The sequence below is a fragment of the Hipposideros armiger genome, unplaced genomic scaffold, assembly GCF_001890085.2.
Source record: "Hipposideros armiger isolate ML-2016 unplaced genomic scaffold, ASM189008v1 scaffold_110, whole genome shotgun sequence".
NCBI classification, from domain to species: domain Eukaryota; kingdom Metazoa; phylum Chordata; class Mammalia; order Chiroptera; family Hipposideridae; genus Hipposideros; species Hipposideros armiger.
This window is the reverse complement of record NW_017731460.1, coordinates 2,039,781-2,063,513: the sequence shown is the minus strand read 5'-3', so window position 1 is coordinate 2,063,513 and position 23,733 is coordinate 2,039,781. Positions and strand designations below refer to the sequence as shown.

Below are 23,733 nucleotides of genomic sequence, written 5' to 3'. Positions count from 1 at the left end.
AACCCATTAGCACAGTTTGAAAAACGTGCTGCAAATTGTTCTGCCAATCAAATTAAGCCATGTAATTCATTTATGACAAGAAAACATTCACAGACTCTTTATCTGCTTATTAAGTTTATGGATACAAAAACTAGACAGTAATAAGTTACTACTATCAGAAATATCAATATGTAATGACACCTACCTGGCCATTGGCCAATATTTTTTTCAGTTCCGCAGAAGACTTCTTTAAGCTGAAAAGGGAAGACATAATTTTTAATGGCAAGGTCATTGACACCTTTGAACATCACTGAAAATTCCAGACTAAAACACTCCTTTATTTTAGGTAAAGACATGGACTACACTCTTTACATCCTTCTCCCTGTATAATATTTTTTTGAAAAGTAACTGGACAAATGGCAAAAGAATTAATAAAGAGACTAAACCACTGTTAGTAATTTAAAGCAATAAAGAAGCCTATAGTCAAAATGAAGCTAGACTATTGTATGGATTACTTCAGTGGCTTTTTTGGGCCATTAGTTCTGCTGCCTTTGGGTAGCCTTTCAGTGGCTAGTTTATGTGGACTCTTCATCTACTACTGTAGATGCAAAGCACTTAACAATGTACTCTTAGAATGTTCACAGCAAACGAAGATTACAAAACTCCAAAAGATAAATGGTTCAAATCCTGATCTTTTTCTAGAGTTAAGAGTTACAATTCAGCTTCCTGGGAAGCCGATGTGTCGTAGAAATAAATCCTGGTACTCACTAGCCGTGTGCTCTGGGACAAGTGACTTATCATGCTCTGAACCACGATGTCCTTCCTCTTTCTATAAAATGTGGAAAATATCAACTTTATAGGGCAACCAAGAAAATTAAATATTACAAAAAGCCCTAGCTTTTTATAGGGCTACTATGTGTTTTGCAAGACACACAGTAGGTGTTAAATAAATTGCAGCTGCCTTCTCTTTCCTCTCCTGTAGGTATGAGACCCAGCTTCCGGAGTTATTTAAAGAATATGAAAAGATGCTCTTTTCTGGACATATATGACTATGCAAACATTTATGGCCCAGGGATGTTCTAAAGTCCTTCTAGATTTATAATGAGTTATATCTGTATACATCTGCCCAGTTAGTAGAGGGGCATATAAAACAGTACCTCCTTCCATCAATGTCCTATTTTAAAATTTAAAGCTTGTTAACTTTATTCTTTATCTATTCTGACACTCTACCCATCTACCAGATTAACTCTCTTCCCTGTGTTGCTCATCTGTGTAGATGTCTTTCATTCCATTACACCCTCCCTGAGACTGGAAGCTCCCTGAGAACACAGACCACATCTTACCTATCTATACATTCCATTTCCTTCCCACCCCTGAACTTAGTCCAGTTCCTTGGCATGTGCTAAGCGTCTGATAAATGGTGGTCGTTGTTCTGGTTATTATATGGTGGTAACACTCACACACACACACAATCATTTGATACCTTTATAAGTTATATTTGAGAAAATTTCAGACTTCAAGTTTGATCATACTCACCTTTCCAAATTATAATTATTCTCTTTTCTAAATACTTCTTAAAATTCTGCTATGGCCAAATGCAGACTATGGAGCCTTAGTACCAACTTTCCCCAGATTTTATAAAACGTGTCCTCAACCAAGCATTCTAAACTTTAATAATGTCGTCCCAAGTCTAAGAATTCATGCCCTGAAGTGGCAGTTAAGAATTTTATAGAATGGGACTAAAGCTGAAACATATACACCAAAAAGTAAACAACTGCTCAAAATCAGTCCAGTTAAAAAAAAACAATAGCAGCTACCATTTATTGAATGATGACCATATGCCAGGCACAGTGCTAAATGCTGTTACTTATTATCCTGATTTAACCCTCACATAGTTATTTCTAATTTATAAAGGAAACTAAGGTACAGACATTGTTCAAAGTCAGTCTATTTTTCTTAACACACACACTTTTTTCTTTTCTGAGAAACATTTAGATCCTTCTATTGCCACAGATGACACCCAATTTAATAGTTGCAATTATTGTAAAAACAGAAATAACCAAACAATGCCCAGGCAATGTTTCTCCACAGATATTCTATCATGTCATACAACTTGAAATAATAACATTTTGATTCATTGCATTTACAAAACACCTTTCATCCAAGAAACAAAACGTGATTCCTTAATACAGCTTCATCAATCTTCTAACACCAGAGGTAGATAGATGGAAAGTTTAATCATCCTTATTTTACAGAAAGAGAAAGCCAAGGTGTTTAGGAAAGGCCTGGCCTTGGCAGTGGAGCTTGAATTCAGTAATTATGGCCTAGGAACACTATGTGGATTAGGGAAGGTCAGCTTAGTAAACAGCCAACCACCTAAGGCAAAGGCCAATTCATGCTTTGAGAGTAACAGAGGAAAAAGCTGATTTCATTCATTATGCCAATATCTTGCTACCAACTTGGTCTAGTAAAAAAAAAAAATCTCTATATTTTGGCATTTTCTTTGTGCCCCAGTTTACTCAATATTTTATCTGCATGGTCACAGCGACTTGAGCTAACCGAACATCGCTTTTAAGCTCTTTTTAAAATTTAAATGTGACACAATTATAATTTGGGTATGACACTTTAAGAAGGATATTGAGACATCCAAAGAAGAGTAAAAGGGTGATAGGACTAGAAATGATGCTGTATCAGAAAAGTTGAATGAGTTGGGCAAACTTAATCCAGACAAGACTTGAAGGGAACGTTAGTTAGTTAGTTCATTTGTTAGTTCGTCCATCCATTCAGCATTATCATCTCCTTTGTGTCAAGCATCGTGCCGGGAATTGGGAATTCAACAATAAATATGCTGCAGTCGCCGCCCTCAAAGAACATAGAACCTACTGGGGACAGAGGCGATTATAACACAACATGCTAACTGCTATAGTAAAGCAAGCACAGGGGGGTTAGGGGAATTCATAGAAGGGGTGCCTGGTGCAGACCGGGAAGTGCCTAATAATCAGGGGTGGTTTTTAGAAGAAGATAACAGCTTTGTGTCTCAAAGATGACCAAGGTCAGCCAGACTGAAGGCAGGAGAGGAGAGTTAAGAGAGGAGGAAAGCAGGAAAGAGGCAGTAGCAGATGTGAAGTAGTGAGAGGAGACGTGGCCCATTAAGGGCACCACACATTCATCAGCAGACCTGGAATGTCAGGTGAGAAGGGGTGGAGTGGCAGGCCGGGGGCCTGGAGTGGGCAGAGGACCCACATGTGAAAGGCCACTGCTCACCTGTCGAGGGTACACTTCATCCTGAAGGTTGTGAGAAGCAATAAAAGGGGAATGATGGGCTCAGAACTCAAAATTAGCAAGACCACTCTGGCTGCAGTGCGGGGGAGATACTGCAATGGGGCAAGGCTGCAGGGAGTAAACTATAATATTAGGAGGCTGCCAGCAGTAATCTAGAGCTTCAACGACCTCTGCATCATCATGAGTGCTGGAAAGTGGGCAGACTCCAGTGATTCAGAAGGCAGACACTACAAATGTAGGGGCTGACTGGATGTGCAGCTGAGAGAGGCTCAGGAGACAGCACAGGATGCCTGGCCAATTACATGCAGTAAGCAATTGGGTGGATATGGGAGAATCAACTGTGACAGGAAATCTAGGAGAAGTAGTATGTTTGGAGGGAAGATGATTAGAAGAGAGAACAAACCAAATCTTTATGAGTGGGTGCTAAGTGGGAGCAAATCTCAGCTCATGAAAAAGAACCAAGATTTAGCTCCATGGAAACAGAATGCTCCGCCTTAACCAATCAAGTGCATTCCTGCCAGAGAGGGAGACAGCATGGCTGGCCCTCTTGCAAGGAGTGGGGAGTCACGCACGCATCTAAGGGGAGCAGGGTTAGATTACTGCTCTCCTCCTCACGCTCCACACCACAGGCAAGGAGAAGAGCTGGCCATGGCACTCTCCTGCCGAAAGTCCTCTAATGGCGTACCAATACACGGAGAGGAAAATTCAAACACAAGGCCCTTCATGGTCCACCTCCTGCTCTCCTCTCTCTCCTATTGCTCTCCTTCCCATCTCTCCACACCTTCTCCCAACTCAGCACCGCTCCCTGTGCTCCAAACTGGCCTACTTACAAATACGCTGAGCTCCTTTTCCACCACAGGGTCTTCACACATGCTCCCCGCGCCCTCTGAAAGGCCCTTCTTCTGGCTCTTGATGTGGCTGGGTCCCTCTCGTCCTTCAGGCCTAGATGGAATGTCATTCTCTCCCAGAGCCTTCTTGGAGCACCCCAGTCTAAATCTAAACATATTCCTGCCTACTGTGCTCTCTCTTCAAAACCTGCTTATTTCCTTCATAACACTGATTATAAAGTATAATTACTTGTATATCTGGGGTCTTTTTTGTCTATGTGCCTATTAGATAGCAAGCTCCAAAGGACAAGGACCACATTGTATTGCTAGTGCATAGGGCAGCACCTAATGAATAGGAGGCACTCAATAAATACTTTTGATTAGTGATCAACACGGGGCACAGAACATGGCCAACCCAGGGTAGCATTAAAATCACTAGTAGGAGGGCCGGCCGAATGGTGTGTTGGTTAAGAACTGGCTTGGGATGCCAGAGGACCCCAGTTTGGATCCCACATATGAAGGCCAGTGACACTGCCCTCTACAGCTAAGATGCTGAACAACAGCTCGACCTGGAGCTGGGCGGCTGTGAGTCGCCAGTGACAGCGTAGGCTGCAGCCCCTGCTGCAGTGGGTTGCAATGGGCTACCGTGTGTAGCCGGCAGCCAGCGTGAGCGGCCAGCAGCCACAGTGAGCGGCCGTCCAGAAGCCAGTGACTGATCTGCCTTGCCCGGAAGAGTGCAATGATGGTGCCAACTTGGGCCAGTGAAGCAATGTCCTCCACAACTAGNGGCCAGTGAAGCAATGTCCTCCACAACTAGACTGAAGACCAAAACGACAGCAACTTGTCTGTTCCCCTTCCCCCAATTCCCCAGCGCTGTTCCCATCCACCCCAATTCCCCAATAAAAATCTTAAAAAAAAATCACTAGTAGGACTTTTTCAAATTGCATTTCTCCCATAATGGAAATCACTACTGGAACAAACCACCATTACTATTTGGGAGGCTGTCACAGCCTAAGGGAAGATGCTACAACAAAAGGCTGAGAATGACTTGAGCAGATAGTCTCTGTCCAACTGTAAAATTTTACAGTACTCTGTGAATTTAAATGATAATTTTTTAAAAACCAAGCTAATTCACTCATGTTGTTAAAACTAAATCTGAGAGAACCAAAAAAGATATCCTGCTTCTTCTCTGCTTACCATCTTTTTCAACTCTACTCTTCTTTTATGCCATGATAAAATTTCACCTAAAACACCAGGCAAAGTCCTGGTTTTTCCTCAAGGCTCACTGTCAGTCTGTCTGAACATCTTTTCTGCAAGTAGTGGTAATAATTAAATGCCCTGCCCTCTTTCAGACAGATCAGTGTAACAAGTGACCCTCAATCCCTGTGCCTCCGCTCAGTTGGGCCATGCCTCACCTGCTCAACGAGCAGGAAAAGAGAAGCTACAAAGAATTGCCTGGCAGGGCCAAGCCCCTGGATGAGAACTAAAAGACCTACCCCTCGTGCCCACAAGACAGGTGATCCATCGGTGAATAACCAGGCTGTATTTTAGGACAGAATAAATTGTTTAAGAAGGAAACACACTTTAAGAGTAATGTGTTCATATCAGGAAAGCTGGTGGGTAGTTTATACTGACACTATAATAAAAGCAATCAAGGAAGTGACTTTTAGGAAGCGGCCAGGAGAGGAGTCAGAAGGAGAGCCTTTCAATTATATACAGTCAACTCCTCTGGCTAAAGAGTCAAGATCTGGGGGGAAGAGGGGAAGAGGAGGTATAGAAGGAAAGTAGAAGCCTAAACTACATTTCAGCTGATAAAGGGCTATGCAAATACTGGCTACAGCCCTAAACTCAGAAAAACCTGGGCACAGAATAGAAGGGTTTTCTGGTTTGATAATGGCTTTTCAGTCACCATTGTAAATACATACACGCAGAGCAATCACCCTCACAGGTCGTCTTCGAGTGCAGGCACACCTTGTTTTTTGCACTCTGCTTTATTGTACTTCACAGGTACTGTGTAGTTTATTATTATTTTACAAACTGAGGGTTTGTGGCAAACCTGCGTCATTTTTCCAACAGCATTTGCTTATTTTGTGTCTCTGTGTCACATTTTGGTAATTCTCACAATATTTCAAACATTGTCATTATTATTGTATTTGTTTTAGTGATCTGTGATCAGTGATCTTTGATGTTACTGTAATTAATTGTTTTGGGCCACCACGAACTGTGCCCATGTAAAAAAGCAAACTTAATCAATAAACGTTGTGTGTGTTCTGACTGCTCCACTGACTCGCCATTCCCGTCTCTCTCCCTCTCCTCCAGCTTCCCTATTCCCTAACATACAACAATACTGAAACTCGGCCAATTAATAACCCTACAAGTGTTCAAGGGATAGCTAGAGAGGGGAAGTCAATGCCTGGTTTCAAAGCTTCAAAGGATAGGCTGACTCTCTTGTTAGAGGCTAACACAGCTGTAGACTTTAAATTGAAACCAGTGCTCATTTACCATTCTGAAAATCCTGGTGCCTTAAGAATTATGCTAAATCTACTCTGCCTCTGTTCCATAAATGCAACAAAGTCTGAATGATAGCACATGTGTTTACAACATGGTTTACGGAATATTTTAAGCCCACTGTTGAGACCTACTATTCAGAAAAAAAGATTTCTTTCCAAATATTACTGCTCATTGACAATGCTCCTGGTTACTCAAGAGCTCTGATAAATACGTACAACAAGATTAATATTGTTTTCATGCCTGCTAACCTAACATCCATTCTGTAGCCTATGGATCAAGGAGTAATTTTGACTTTTAAGTCTTATTATTTAAGAAATACATTTTGTAAGTCTATAGTTGCCAAAGATAGCAATTCCTCTGATGGATCCTGAAAAGACTGAAAACTTTCTGGAAAACAGTCACCATTCTATTGGGTTGTCGGAAAAGTCATGACGTATTTTTTCTGTTTTTCGTTGCAAAAATGCGTCATGACTTTCCCATAACCCAATAGATGCCATTAAGAACATTTATGATTCATGGGAAAGGGTCAAATATTGACATTAACAGGAGTTTGGAAGGTGAATCCAACCCTCATGGTTGACTTTCAGGGATTCAGTGGAGGAAGTAACTGCAGATGTGGTAGAAATAGCAAGAGAACTAGAATTAGAAGTGGAGTCTGAAGATGTGGCTGAATTGCTGCAATCTCATGACAAAACTTTAATGGATGAGGAGTTGCTTCTTATGGCTGAACAAAGGAAGTGGTTTCTTGAGATGGAATCTACTCCTGGTGAAGATGATGTGAATGAAGACTGTTGAAATGACAACAAATGATTTAGAATATTACATAAACTTAGATAAATAGTGGAGGGTTTGACAGGATTGACTCCAATTTTGAAAGAAATTCTGTGAATAAAATGATATCAAACAGCATCCATCACATGCTACAGAGAAATTCTCCATGAGAGGAAGAGTAAATCGATGCAGCAAATTTCACTGTCATCTTATTTTAAAAAATGGCCACAACCACTCTTTTAGCACTCACCACCTTGATCAGTCAGCAGCCATCAACATGGAGGCAAGACCTTCCATCAGCAAAAAGATTATGACTTGCTGAAGGCTCAGATGATGGTTAGCATTTTTTAGCAACAGCTTTTAATTAAGGTATGTACTTTGTGAGGCATAATTCTATTGCACACTTAATAGACTACAGTATAGTGTAAAAAAACTTTTATATGCACTGGAAAACCAAAAAAATCTGTATGACTCACTTTTGTGATATTTGCTTTTTGTGGCGGTCTGGAACTGAGCTGCAATATCTCTGAGGTATGCTTGCACAGTAACATAATGTTTTCTAGCTGAATAATGGAATGGATAACTAAGATGACCCAGAATTCTATTAGCTTAAGCAAGCCGCTCCTTCTGCTTGAGCACCTTGATAGTTTGGGCGTAAGTTCTCAAGGCTGTCAGAAAAACACTTTGAAAAGTTTCAAGTCTCTAGTACCCACCCATCCCAGCAATGTTAGCATGAATTAATGAAAACTATCTTCCTTCTATAATAGCTTCAATCTCTTATGAAACCAAAGATACAAAAATGAGCAATACAGCTTGGTCAATTGAAATTTTACTGCTTTACTCTCTCCTTGCCTCTTTCTGGTCAAGATATCAGTAGATGGTCAAGCCAAGAAAAAAAATTAGCATTGAACAATCTACAAACCAGATTATCAAGATATAAAACAAACAAAGGCACTGAATATCTTGTATAAATTGGAGACTAAAGGAAAACCACTCCACAGATCAAAATTAATACCTTAACATGTCGAATTTGATCTTTCTCTATAAAGTCCTTTCTCTTCGGTCGATATGTAGCTGAGGTTACCTAACTTGTCAAATTTCTTGTTAGTCACATACACATTTTTTTGGTCTTACAGAAAAGAGGTGTCATCCCACGTGCCGACCCCCAATCATGCTTATGGGCACACTTCAATTGCTCTCACCTATTGCTTGGAAGTGAATCTGAGACTGCTGGGCTGCTGTGTTGAGAGGGTCCGGCCCGGGTATTCACCTAAAAATATAAAGAAGAATCTTGATCAGTCTTGTGTTCTGAGGACACAGTTCTAATTAACCTATAATTTGCCACAAATTTCTCATTTCACTATGAAGGTTAATTAGCTTGTTGTTAGACCCACGGTTGGAGTCTATTCAGTATATAGGTTACAGAGCTATACAACCTGTATATTACATAACACTGTGACTGTCATTATTCAAATACTTAAACAGTGCTGAAAGAAAGGAGATATAAATAGGGAAAATTTTCAATTCATTGTCTAGAACTGAATTCCATTCTAGAGAAAAAATTTAATTCACTCTTTTGTTGTATATAAAAAAAAATGGTATGTTCAAAGAAGTACATTAAAAATACACCAAGGAATTAAGTGATAAACCTCAAGTTGTCATATCCTTCCAGCTCTAAAACCAAGAACACTACAGAATGTTTCTTATTCACTGAAAAATGAGGTCCAAGTAATTAATTACAAAACACTTAAATCTAATATAATAGCCAGCTTTTTTTTCAAATGTAAAGCCTTAAGCAGGAATCTAGAATTAAAAATGCACGAAACAAAGAAAAGACATTAAATAGATATATGTTTCTAGCATAAATACGTCAAAAGGAGAGGGGGGTATTCTGTGTGCAATATATGCTTATGTGCTTAATTAATCACTGACATGAAGTCTGTGTTTTCACTCAAATAAATCTTTGTGGAGATTAGTACCCAGGATCATCCTGAAGAAACAGACAAACAAAACAATTCCAAATAATAAAAAAATACAGCACCTGTATCCAAATATATACACATATTGAGCAAATACTACAGATGAATCCCCCTCCACCTCCCATTTTCAAAAAAGCCAAAAGGAAAAAAAAAAAAAAGGATCGCTTGTCAGAGCTTGAGAAAGTGCAGTTTTATTTGACATTTCAATAAGTGGAACACAGCATTACAAATCCATCTAACTTTACTGAAACAATTATTGAAATTCGTACCTTCAGGCCATGTATGTTCCGTTCCCCAGGAGGCTTGCAGGCTGAAACAGTAATTGACTAAATTGTAGAACACATCAGGGCCATTTACAAATTTGCTCAAAATGAATCGTTTAAAAAGAAATGAGGGTGACACCAAAATTAGCAGAGAGAAATGATTGAAAAGTGGCTCCCAAGACCCAAAGTGGGAATTATGAACCAGGGTTTTTAACTTGCAGGAGTGAGCATTTATAAATGCAAAGAGCTTTCCAACACCACCTCATATCAATTCCAATTTCTGCTTAAAACATATAAAAATCAAGTTAAATAAGCTAAAATGATTAGATTCCTTTCATAATTTAAATTTCTGCAATCTTTCCTCATTCTATCACATTGTGTATCTGCTATTACTTAAACTACTTTGAAAATAGCCAGGTTTTTTTGCGGGTTGCGGAAGTGGGAGAAGGGTCTTTTAATGCCAAAAATGCTGTTAGGGATTCTAAGATGGAATATTCAAGTTTTAATAGTACTAGTTCGCACAGCAATAAGCATTCAAATTTATTAAAATACAGAGGTGTCACTAATGTTATTACATTTCTTGCAAATCTTAACATCTGCTAATATTTAAGTCTAAAGATAAAGCAATGCTGGGGAAAATAATATTAATTTCCTGACGCCATCATGAGTTAGAGGTTAGTATTTTTCCAATTCAGCAAATGCTTCTTCATCAAATGTTAAAAATACAAAAGCTTTCTGCCCATTTATAGGCTGCTTCCATCTCAAAACTACACTGCCCTACATATTATATGTTAAGGGGCCGTCAATTTTGATTGATTGTTTGGGGAGGGATGAATTTGATTTTTTTTTTGCTCTTCTCTCAGATGTACATATATTTTTCCTCTGTTTCTGATAACAAGAAATAGAGTTGTTTAATAATAAGATGTGAGTAATAATTACAAAATACATCAGTTGCTTTAATTTTGTATATTTTAAGTATATTCAAATTTATTCTTATTTTCCTAAAAAATATATCTCACCCGTAGTAAAGGATTTTTATTTGTTTTTCTAAAACACATTAAAATTAAGACTCCAAGTCTTCTTTCCTTAAAATGGAAATTAATTTTTTGAACAAAACAACAGTCACATACACGTGATACCTGGTCCTTGAGGGACCATTAATACTTCCTAAGACAACATTTCCGAGTATTTCCATTGACGTGCCCAGTACAGTCATAAGCTTCATTTAATAAGAAAGTGACTAACCAAGGGATTAGAGACTACCATCAACTCTTGTCTCTTACCTTAACATCTGCATCATTCCTCAACTAGCTTCTCAAACCTTTATGATTGAAAACCTAAACAGTATTCAAAAAACCTAGTAACCTCATATTTCCTAAAATCCTGGAGTCAGAAGTTACAATAAAGCCAGTAAATTTTCATACTTATTAACATACATTTTAATAACAGAGAGGACTTCGCAATGAGCTGGGAGTTACCTTCTAAGGCAACTGTCCCACTTGGAGTGAGGAGAACATCCGATGTTAGAACAGAGTAGTTTTCTCCTGTCTTTCTCACTTGTCTAGTCCAGAGATCCTTTTTTTGTTGTTTTGTTTGTTTGCTTGTTTGTTTGTTTGTTTTTAGCTGAGCCATCCTGCCACCTGTTGGCAGCTCAGCAGCTGCTCAGCTCGGGCCGAGACTCGAACCGCTGTTGTTCAGAGCTCAAACTCTTGAGCGAGCTCTTAACCAACTGAGCCACTCGGCCGGCTCCCCAGAGATCCTTTTTAACATGGGGCCTGTACACAGAATCTAAGGTTTGAGAGCCTCTAACCAACTAGGGAGACAGACCGAGGTAAAATACCCAATATGTCTATATCCTAATTGTACAAGTTTGCATAATCTTACTTACCTATATATGATGTAGGTACGTAAGCAAAAAATTACAACAGCTAAAAAGGGTGGTACAACAGCATGCAAAAATACTAGGGAGACTGAGTCATATAGTTTTAAAAATTTAAATTTGGCTTGGAAGAACTTTATTTAATAATTTACTGGAGTCTAATAGGTTCTGTGATCGAACCACATGTGACACTCACATTTCATTTATTTTCTTCTTTTAAGTATCTTCTTCCTACTTTATACTCTTCTCCATACTCGTACCAACCCCTCCAAACTATCCCCATGCACAGTCCACTAATATTTTAACTTATATGCCCTTTTACTTTAATCAAATTATAATTTAAACAAAATTCTTACCCAAAGGGCATATTAACCACTTACAAGCTGTGTGACTCTGAAGTTACTTAACCTCTCGGAACCTCGACATTCTCATCTGTACAATGAAAGCAATAGTACCTAGTAGGCAAAGCTATTGGGAGAATTAGAAATGATAACATTTAAAGCAATATTAGTGCCTGAACAGAGCAGATGTCTAAAAATGGTTGTTATTATCAGGGGAGGGGGCAAAATGATATGGACAGTAAGACTACAAGGGCTCTTCACAAAATAAACAAAACTTGAAAGGATTTTTGATGAAAAGAAGTAAAAAACGAAGGCCCACAGCATTGGAACTATAATTTTCCAGGATACTGTATTAGGATTTGCTACAACAGAGCTATCATGTCATCAAATAAAGAAGTAATTAATGGAAATTTTTAGCTGGTGAATTAATGTTCCTTGTGGAACAATTTTGAAACTTGACCAAATTCTCCAGTCATTGAAAATATTAAGAAACAAATTTCATCCTTGTTATTGGCCTAATACCCAGAAATAGCAACATCTCCTTTCCTTTCGTTTTTTTCCTGTTTTAGTTTTCAGTTGTCAGGTGCAACAGAATTAGATTAATCATAATCCTTGTTTCAGACACACTATCAATGGCCCAATTTTATTTATTTACTTAGCTCTTTAATAACTTATTAACAATGCACTAAGTACTCCCAATCCCACTGCCTACATGACTTTTGAACTCAGATCTTCTCATTGGCTTGCCGAGTCAGCTGCTTTTGGAGACCCTATCAGTGCAAATAAGAGTCTACTGGTTATAATTGAGCCATTCAAATTTCAGAGAGTTACAGGTAATGAAAGTCTAGAACGTTAAATTGGAAAACTCATACCATGATTATTTGTACAGTATCTGTTAACAAAGGTAAATTTAACTTTGAATTATTTCAATTATTTCTAGAAGAGTTACTTAGAGAATTTCCTTATCTGTTCCATCAGTTAGAAAATATGGATTCCAACTGGGGCAATGTATTATGGGTGAAAGACTCAATGGTTTATACTAAACTGTTCTTTTTCTCCATTATTCAAAATTTGAGGGAATGTTTCTACACAGTTGAACAATCATATCTGATATAAGGCTAGTAGTGCCAAACCTAAAAGGGAAAAAGAGAATTATTTGACCAGCTGATTCACCAAGACTTACACTTATCAGTTATATTTTTTGAAGACTTAACAATTACATTCCCATATAGGAGAACTTGCCATTATTTAGAAAATGCCACCCCCAAAAAACCAAGCACCAAATATTCTACCAAAACGTCTCTGCTAAAACCCCTCAGTAAGCCTTAGCTTCTGCATTAGCTGAAAGCTTTCTCCTCAATAGCAACTTTGGCTACCTACCATCATGAGCCATAATTTATAAATATCCAAAATTAAAATCATTCATTTGTCTTGGTTTAGAAACCATGTGGATCCCCCAAGAGTTCTTTAAATGAATGTAAGTATGTACTTCAAAAACAAAAACAATCTAGTTAGTTTAATTTACTCTAGTAAATTAGATATTTTATCTGCCATAACTATAATATAGTCTGCAATCCCCACGATAATGAATACTTCTTTTGTTTTTTCAAATTAAGAGCTAAACATCATGTTATGTGCATTTAAACCTTTGGAAAACATAACTGTTGATGAAACAGTTTACTGAAATAATCATTGTTGATTAGAATTTGTTCAACATTACCTCTTGGAAATATCTGCAGAGGCTCTATTAACTGTCCATTTACTTGCTGTTCCATTACTGTGGAATAATACTGCAAAGAGATTATAGAAAGAGATTACTCAGTAATGTACGCATACTGGAACAGACACTTATGGGTTGTTTAATTCATAGTACTTTTGTAAATTACTTGTATATATATATATATATATACATATATCAGCCTCGAGAATATTTTTTCCCTATTTACACATTAAAATGACAGTGACTACTCAGGATTGAAAGTCCAGTATAGTGTTATCCTCCACACTGCCATTTATCTTCAAAAGTAGAACTGTTGATTAAGACTTCAGATTAGCATTTGACCTCTAGAAATATTTTGAAAATGACATGTAGTAAAAACAACACAAAGCATTTTAGCAGAAATGCCTCAAATTGCCTTTAGTTCTTTTCCCCTGGATTTGGCAAAGCACAATGAAGATGCCTCGCATCTAGCTTGGACCTCTATGCCAGTTAGTCAATCAAACATCATTCCTCTTTGCGTAGAAAATGCAGAAATAATGAAAATCTAAATCATAGAGACTGTGGAATGAGCACATAAGACATGATCTATCCAAAGATGACAGGATCAATATGATAAACAGGCAGCCCAGTTTCAAGCAAACATACCTTTTATGCTTTAGTGTTATAAACACTAAAGTGAAACCTGGTAATATAGATCAGGTTTCACTTTAAAATGCTAGGCACAAAAAATAAAGTTCCCAGTAAAAAAGCTTTCACATTTCCTCAGAAACACAAATTCACTCAGTAGGTTGTATTACATGGTCTGATTCCCTTTTTCCTTAATATGCTAATTGATGAACCCGTGCCCGCCTAACTTGGAGATGGATTCTATTGCCCTCATGTAACAAAGTGATGTTCTTGGCGGCAAAATACCAATGATGAAAACTGTCGATTCTGTGTTTTGAGGGGCTGGCGCAGAGCAGAACTCCCCTTTAATCTATGCTGTTTATATATTAAAAACACGTTATTTAGCACATTTTCAGGAATTTTTCCTTGATAATCATTATTTGCTCACATTCGTAAGAAGTTTCTTTTTAGAATATACATATATCTTCTTGTTTTTAGGTACATTAAATTTTTATAAGATCCAGGTTTTTTTTCCTTAGAAATAAAAAGAGCTATAAAATTCTACATCATCTTGGGAATCACAAGTTACCAAGACTAAATAAAGCTCTAGGCTTTAAAAACAAAGTGACGGTGGATTTGTGACAGCTACAGGCTAATATAAGCGTACCCTGCTCTCCAAGGGCTCTCACACTGTACAGGAAACAGGTCCTCTCCTTCTATGTGCATAAAAGCTTATATACATACAACATCAACATGTGACACAGTCTCTGCAATACATACTAAGGCGAATGTCTTTCAGGGGACTATATTCCTTAAAACCGCAGAAATACAGTGCTCGCCATTACTCAAACAGTGATGACAAGTAAATGAAATATCAATCATGTAGGCTGTCAACCTTTTGGGACAGCAATAACTGTTAACAAGTAGTCTGGAAAAATTGTCCGAAAATGACTTGTCCTCGGCACACAAGTATTTGAGGTTTCCATGGAAAATTAAGATGCCAGTGGCTATTTGGAACATTGCTCAGGTATTCTTTTTAATGGGAAATTTGCCGGTTATTGATCCACAGCATGTACCCCCTTGCTTCTGGAAGGCTGCAAGCAACTTTCCAATCAGTGGCTGTCAAAAAAATTACTGCCTTTTTACACTGATACAAGACAACAGCAATGGTGGTGTTCTCCTATACTTAATGCTTTTCTTTAATTAACTGCTATGTACAATAGGTTAGTAATTTCAGTTACTACTTCACCACAGTCCTAGAAATCAAAACAAATAAAATATCCTTATGCTTTATCTAACAAATTAATTATAGAGTTGTCTGAAACTGGTGCTTGGGGTCAAGTTCGAAAACAAATAACCTCAAATGTAAGGGGTCAGAACAGGTGCAATGCATTTTTTTTCCTACTATAAAACCTTGCATGCATGAAATTGACCTGTTTTCCAACTTTATTTATTTACCTCACAAAATAAATAAATAAAAATGGTTTCCCTTTCATTTCAGATCTGTGCCAAGCCAACTGGTAAACTATATATACTTTTATAATCTTTGTAAAAAAATTTTAGCAATCTAGAAACATCTCTGTACCACAATTAACACAGTCACAGTAATGATATTAAGTATGCCACTTGCCAGCTTTTCTAAAGCATGTAGTTAGGATTTGTTTTTTTGTTTTCTATAATTCTTCTAAAGCCGGGAGGCACTTTCTCCTGAAATACTGAGTTTAATCTGTTTGTATTAACAGAGAATCCGTGTTCCACACAGCAAAGTAATTCGACATCAAAGATAACCTATAAACGATGGTAATTAAACCCATGGTGCGGGTTCACTCAGGCAACTGACCTCTGAGGAACAGGTCTCGTGAGGGCCAGGGGGCCGCCACCAGGCACCAGGCCTAGGAGCTCAGGCCATTGCTTCCATGGCATTCCCTAAGGGACAAGAATAAAACGCAGGGCCACGCATAGTCTCTCCTGGCACACAGCAGTCCTGACTGGCCATAAGGCCTGTGCCGCAGAGTGAGATGAGCAAGGCACCTGGAGGAGTTAAAGGACTCAAACCCAGGAGTCTCAGTACTGGGCATTTCCTAGCACAGGACCTCCATGAGGAAGTACTGCACCTCAGTTTACTCATCTGTGAAAAGAAGATGGTATCTACCCATATGATTAATGACAGACTCACATGAGAAAATGTAAGACAGCACTTAATAAGCTGCAGAGCAAGTTGTTTTTAGATCTTGATCCTCTTTAAGTGTTTTTATATATTCTCCCTTTAAAGGATTTTTTCTAATTTTGTTCCAAATCATGATAACATAAACAACGATGACAAAGACTTCTACTAGACAAAAACAAAATAAACAAATAAACAACCAAACAAACGAAAAGCCTAAATCTTGTACACCAAGATACTTAACAGAAAAAGTAACAGAAAAGTAAGGTTTGGACAGAAAAGTAACAAAGTGACCATTATAACATTAATGGAGCCAAAATTTGAAGTTATCCAAAAAGCTTCCTGAGCTTAATCTCTATAATCCTATCCTGGCTTCCATTATCCCTAATGCAAAGCCCTGCACATAGCAGGTGTTAGATAAATATATACTGATTGAAATGCGGTCCAATCCTGGTTCTGCCACTTATTATTAATAATTTGTGTAGTGTTCAGGTAGTCACTTAACCTCACTGACACCAGCCTCCTCCAAACGAGAGTAGAGATCTACTCTATTACATAGGGTTACTGTGAGGCTCAAAATTAAACTGGAGCAATAGCATTAGTGAAGGTATTTTGTAAACTGTAATGCATTAGTAGCTGAAAAATTAAAAAGTAATTCTTCTAATATTGAAACAGTATTAGGCACAGCACTTTCTGAAGTTAGAAGTGTTCCAGCATTTAAAAAGACAAAAGTAGTTATGTTGTGAAAAGCACAAAATACTGGACGCAAACTGAATACATCAGCAGCAGTTATAAAATGTGTTTTCTGCAGGCATCCCTTGCAGAGTCAGTTACATGCAGTAATTGCAGCAATAATCAATAAGCTAACTGAGTAAAAGATTAATCAGTTTTGTGATTGCTAATGGAATCTCCAGTACCAGACTCAGATTAGTTTAAGGGTCCCTCTGAGATGTTCTTCAAAATCCTTAAACAATTTTAATAAGGATGTGACAAAGTTTAGCATAGTTATCCAAAGATCTAATTAATTTGAAACAGAGGGCCAGATTCAACAAGGGGATAGCAAGTACAATTTTTGGCTTTGTTTTGTTTGCAAGTTTATCACATGGTGTCCTATTTGCTATGAACCTAATTCTAATTCTAACAGCACAATTCAATCAATAATTACAATATTTTTTTTCTTCATGGAAATCTGCCATATGAAAAACTTGAGTTCCAAAATAGCACAGTTTAATTTCACACAGCACAAGTTCTCTATTAAAAGAGAGAGACAGAGACAAAGAGACAGTGAGAGACAAAGAGACACACAGAAATGACTATCACTCATTGAACACCTACTGTGTGTTAGGCTCAGTACTGCGTATTTATATTTATAGATTTAATTTCTCCAAACCCTATTCTATTCCGTGAGTATCATCATCCCCATTTCAGATGAAGCAAACAGTTTATCAGTGACTCAAGAAAAAGACTTCTTTCATTCTAGTCCATTCACTTAGAAGATAAACTGTATGTTTACTATGTAAGAGTCAAAAGGTAAGTTACATTTCTCATACCGCAAAACATTTAACTACATAAACTGGGCCACTGGGTAGACTGCTGAGCTGGTGGAAAGCTGGCTTCCTCATTCGTACCTTGTGTGGGTTAGGCCACGTCACCTGATCTTTCAGAGACTGGGAAGCACGAGGCAGCAAGATGCATGCAAAGATTCCTGTGCTGACGGGTGACCTCTCCCTTTTTCTTTAGGGACCCCCTCCTACCTCTCTAACCACTCCACTCAGCTCCTGAGAGGGGTCCTTGCCCCACCCCACTCCTCTAAATGCTGGAGTTCCCCCATGGTTTTTCATCAACCTTCTCTTCTTATTTTATACTCTCCTTGAGTTAACTTCAGCCACTTCAAAGGTTTCAATTACCAGAGGAGTCATTGAGACTAATTAGGAGCTGATGAATCACAAATCTTTATTTCCAGCCCAGGTTTCTCTCCTAAGATTTGGAACATACCCAACTGGTTGTCCACAGGCCCCTCACATTCAACAGGTCCCTACCTCTCCCCGCCACCCCCTCATACCCTAGACCTGTCTTCTGTCACCTGGGTTCACTATCTCAGTGAGTGACGTCACAATGCCCTAGTTTCCCAAACCAGGTATCTGGAAGTAATGCAGAGCATCTCTCTTTCCTTTCTTTCCACACTCAGTCCATCACCAGTCCTATTAACTCTGCATCTTCCCCGCTTCTCAAGTCCCTCAAGCTAGGGCCCTCCAGGGTCTAGGCCACCTTCCTTCCCATCGTCCTCTCCCACCCTCCCCCGCCCTCCATCCCCGTCCACACCACCCTGAATCACAGGTAGCTCCTCCTGAATGCACCAGGCATCTTTTCACCTGAGCCTTTAAACACACTCCCCTCTCGGCCCCAAACACCCTTTCTGGTCCCCCTGTCCCGGCTTACTCCGCCTGGACACCACCCTCCTCAGGATGCCTTCTCTGGCCCCAGAGCTGATCGGGTGCTCTTTTTGTGCTCACAGAGCACCTCACACTTAAGCATATTATAGCATTTATCACGCTGCCTGGTAATTAGGAGCTCTTCTTGTCCTTCCACATTGAACACCATTTCCATGTTTGTTAACCTCCCTGTCTAGACCATGAGTTCCTTGAGGAAATGAACTTTTATGTTCACCGCACATCTACCACCTGGCCGGGCAATTGGCCAGAAGGGTGCTATCCCATAAATACTTAGTGTATGAAAACCTGGCTGTATGAATACATGAACAAATCAGTGGGTGAATGACCTCAGGCCCTGGCTCTACATTTACTAGCGGTGTGACTTTGAGAAAGAAATGCAATTTGTTTGCGCCTCAGTATCCTCAGCTGTAAAAACAGGAAAAATACCTGCCTTGCTCTCTTCACAAAGGTGTTATAGCAAGATCAAAGTCAAAGGAGGTAGTATATGGGAAACTTCTTATAAAGTACTTGGAAAAAATCGGTACAGTACTATGAATTTCCCGCTTCCAAACAACAGTACGTAGAAGAAAATGTATAGAACAACAGGGTGACACAGAAACCACTACACAAGATGACTGAAATTTTTAGACCAAGTACAGAGGTAAAATTTAATTAAATGGTTTATCAAGGCTGAGTTAGTATCCCTCCCCCTTTCTTCAATTACTACAGTACTAAAATAGTCGGTAAAAAGTACTATAAATAGTAAGTATAAGAAACATTCTTTGTCTTCTGGACATTCATCAAGGACAGGGACTATGTTTTGTGTATTTTATTATTTCTTAATGCAGAGGTATTAACCTGGGGTCTCTATGGGCCTTAGGAAATCCTCGAAGTGCCTGAAATTATATGCAAACTGTCCCACTGTGTGAATTTTCTGGGAAAAGAATAAACAACTTTCTCAGATTTTTCAAAAAGGCCTGTGCCCCCCCAAACCTAAAAAGCTACTGCCACACAATGGCTAGCACTGTGCCTCATGCATAATAGGTGCTCCACAAATGTTTCAGGGAAGGAGGCAGATAGCAAATAACAGACACAGTAACTACTCTCATTGGTCGTATATCACAACCTACTCAGTGGCAAGTCTTACCTATCAAATTATTGATAGGTTTACTTATTCTTCTTCTTCTATACATTTACAACAGGACAGCTTCCTAAATCTCTCCTTAGCATGCCTTCTAACAGACAACACAATTAGGGCAGTATTTCAACTGATAAGGAATAGCATGCTGGGTTTTTTTCCTACTAATGATAAAATTTTCAAATTCCTGTTTTGTCAATACTGCAAGCATACCCCATTATATGTAGCTCAGTCAGTAATTACAGCAATAATCAATAAACTAACCAGCTATTTGCAGCCCATAGTTAATTTATTAGTTTTCCCAGTGAAGAACCCAGCAATCTTAATTCTGTCAAATAACTACAAATTCAATTACACCACTACTCAGATGTGTCATCCGTTATACCTTCTTTCAATTATTTCTGATACTTTACACTAAAAGGGTTTCCCTCTGTGACATGGACTTCTTGGGAAGAAAGCAACTGCTCCAGGAGTCAAAAAGAACATATGAAGCCAAACTACTTTGAATACCGAATTAATAGCTACATTTACTTACCTGGCTTCAGTTCCCCCACTGCCCACTCACCTCACTGCCCCTTCCTTGAGGTGACTACAATGTGCACATGCTCTTCCTTAAATGGCCCCAGAACAAGAGTCCACTTATGGTCATGGATTGATTAGATGATGAGAAACAAAAGCACAAATGAAAAGTTTTCCAGCGAAAGGTCAACAGAAGCCTGTTTATAGACTAATATTACTGGAGAGATGCAGTTATTAATGATTTGGAAGTGAAAAGGACAGTAAGTTGGCCAAGTTTAATGATAACACTATTTGTTTTGGATAGTAAAACTGTAAAGGAAGTTAGGGAGCTCCAGGTGGTCTTAACAGAGGTTTGGGCAACCGACAGCAGAGGAAATTCAACTTGGTCAAGTTTAAAGTAAGGTGCGTGGGCAGAAGGGAGTTTAAATTTGTATTCAGTGATAGGTCCAAAGCTGGTAGGATCCCCTCACCTGAAGCTTTCAGTCATCACTATGGTTAGCTTGAGGCAGTGACTACCCTAACCTTTCACCTGATTTCTAGGCTGCAGCAATTCTGCTATATTTCTAAAGTAGAAGTTAAAGTGGTAGCTTCAGGGAACCTGCCACTTAAATAAAACAGGCCCATCAGCCCATGCAGACAGCAGGCCAAACGGGACATTCCCTTACAAATAGACTGCTTTATTTAGCCAGTCCCGATAGTGCTCTGATAAAAGATCTGGCCTACTGCTCGACTGCTGTTAAAAAATAAATAAATCGAACAAGTGTTGGCAAGGATGTGGAGAAAAGGAACCCTCGTGCACTGCTGGTGGGATTGTAAATTGATGCAACCACTATGGAAAACAGTATGGAGGTTCCTCAAAAAATTAAGAATAGGGGTACCATATTACCCAGATTTTCCACTTCTGGATATTTATCCAAAGAAAACAAAAACAGTAATTTAAAAGGTATATGCACCTCTATGGTCACTGCAGCAATATTTACAATAGCCAAGATATGTAAGCGACCTAGGTGTCTATCAATAGATGAACGGATAAATAAGATGTGACACACACACACACACACACACACACACACACACGTATTCACACATACATATACATACAATGGAATATTACTCAGCATCCATGTTGTGACAACATGGATGACGCTAGAGGGTATTATGTTAAGTGAAATAAGTCAGACAGAGAAAAACAAATACTGTATGGTTTCACTTATATGTGGAATCTAAAAAAACAGAACAAACAAACAGAACAAAACTGAAACAGACTCATAGATACAGAGAACAAACTGATGGTTGCCAGATGGGAGGAGGGTGTTAGAATTGAAAAAAAGGTGAAGGGGTTTAAGAGGTATAAACCTCCAGTTATAAAATATATGTCATAGGAATGTAACGTACAACACAAGGAATACAGTCAATAATGTATTCGCTTTGTATGTTGACAGATGGTTACTAGAATTATTGTGGTGATAGCATCATAAGGTATATAAATGTCGAATGACTATGTTGTGCACCTGAAACTAACAATAATATTGTATGTTAACCACACTTTAATACACAAATAAACAAATAAATAAATAAATGTCAGTGGGAAAAAAGTAAGGAACATATATGTAATAGAAAAACATATATTTAGAGAGAAATACCTTGTTTTGAAATTTTCAGTTATGTCAATTTATACCTTTTTTGGACACATATTTCCTAGGTTGAAAATTTACTGAATTCCTCTAACTTTATTGTAGCAAATTTACATTCACCTTTCAGATATATGTAGAAACTACTCTGTTGTTTCCAGTGAAACTGGCCCTTAGAGCACAGAGGTTCATTAGGAGCTGCCAACAAGGGTGTAACACCTTGGCTATGCCCACAGCAATGCCACTGCTAGAGGTCCATCGTTCCCTTTGAAGAGAAGCTCCTAGACATAGCCCCCAAAGGGCTAATTGATGTACAACACGGTTCTGCCCCCCTGTCCTAGCTGTCATAACACAGGACCCCAGAAGAACCAACCTACAGGCTACACTGAGCCCTCCACAGAGATGGAGCTGAACTGGGAGCGCAGCCACATTAATGAAAAAATATAGGTGGGCCAAAGTTCCTGAGCCAATGGTCCCCGAAGTGCCCTACCTTGATGCCACCCTGGTGAGGCCTGCTTGTGCTCATTTTTTCCTTTGCTACCAAGAGCCACATAATAAACCCTTTGTTCTGATGTAAATTTGAGTATGCCTCTGCTCCTTGCCAACAAAGGTGCCCCAAGATCGTTCACCACAGCGGCTAAGTAAGGAGCTAATACATTTTTATCACTATTTCAAGGTCATCCAAATGTCCCAGACAAAACAGACAAGGTAGTGAAAATAATCTGCCTCAGAAAAAATTGCTTTATTCATTGACTAGAATGAGAAAAGAAAAACTTTACTTATAGCTTAGAGTGTGTTATCATTTGAGTAAAAAAAAAAAAAGGAATAATTTCCAGAACAATTTATTTCATTCAGTTTCTCACTCTTTCCATCATTTCTCCACCTGACCGGAGAATATACTGTATTATCAGTTGTTTGGATGAACTGAATTGAATTAGGAGACTAACCGCTCATTGAAGGCTGAGCTGATTTCGAATGAGCTGATTTTCCCCATACAAAGTAGGGCCTACCTAATATGGAGAATATTTAAAAGCACTGTGTGGAAAATGAACTTCTAATCTCTTTGGTCTCAGAAGGAAACTTCCTAACAGCAACGGCCCTGAGGCTGTTAAATGTTCAACTCCTAACTGCGCAAAAAATTTTGTGGTAAAACTCAGCTTTACAGCTAAGGACACAAGTCTTTAAAACGTCAAAAGCCCACAGAGTATTTTTTTATATTCAATTATTTTCACATTATTACCTCAACAGATGCCAAAACAAAAACATCACTTAAAGCCACCAGGAGTTAAGGGACAGGGAGTCAAAGACCTGGGTCTATGTCAGGCCTTCCCATTCACTAGCAATATGGCTTCCAACTGAATCTGATCTCATTGGGCCTCAGTTTCCTTCTCTGCAAAATGAAACAGTTGGACAAGACCTCTAAGCCTCCCTTCCAGCTCCACTTGAGTAACTATGATTTGAGAGGCAATCTCTAAGCTATGCATGCCAGAATAAATCTAATCCTATCCCAGTTTACACGGTGCTTGAGAGGTCCAAAAGTATTTTTCCTCACGGTGCCCATGTCTAACAAGGTACACTGTGGTCAAGTATACCAAAGGGAGTACTTAACATTCTACAAAAACACACGGGCTTGGAATAATGGGAAGAATTACAGCTAAATTCATCCCATACTTTTCCGGCAATGTGGGAAA

The 23,733-nt window shown here is 38.7% G+C and overlaps 1 protein-coding gene across 4 annotated transcripts in view; it reads right to left on the bottom strand.

Moving 5' to 3' along the window:
* The window catches only part of MAP2K5 (mitogen-activated protein kinase kinase 5), a 249,102-nt gene that overhangs the window by 200,455 nt on the left and 24,914 nt on the right, over positions 1 to 23,733 (bottom strand). For all 4 annotated transcript variants that reach the window (XM_019647308.1, XM_019647307.1, XM_019647306.1 and 1 more), the window contains 4 exons: positions 13,553 to 13,622; positions 9,619 to 9,659; positions 8,573 to 8,640; positions 185 to 233 (listed from right to left, as the gene is read on the bottom strand). In XM_019647308.1, coding sequence (XP_019502853.1) covers positions 185 to 233; positions 8,573 to 8,640; positions 9,619 to 9,659; positions 13,553 to 13,622 — 228 coding nt within the window. The remainder of the gene's footprint in view (positions 1 to 184; positions 234 to 8,572; positions 8,641 to 9,618; positions 9,660 to 13,552; positions 13,623 to 23,733) is intronic.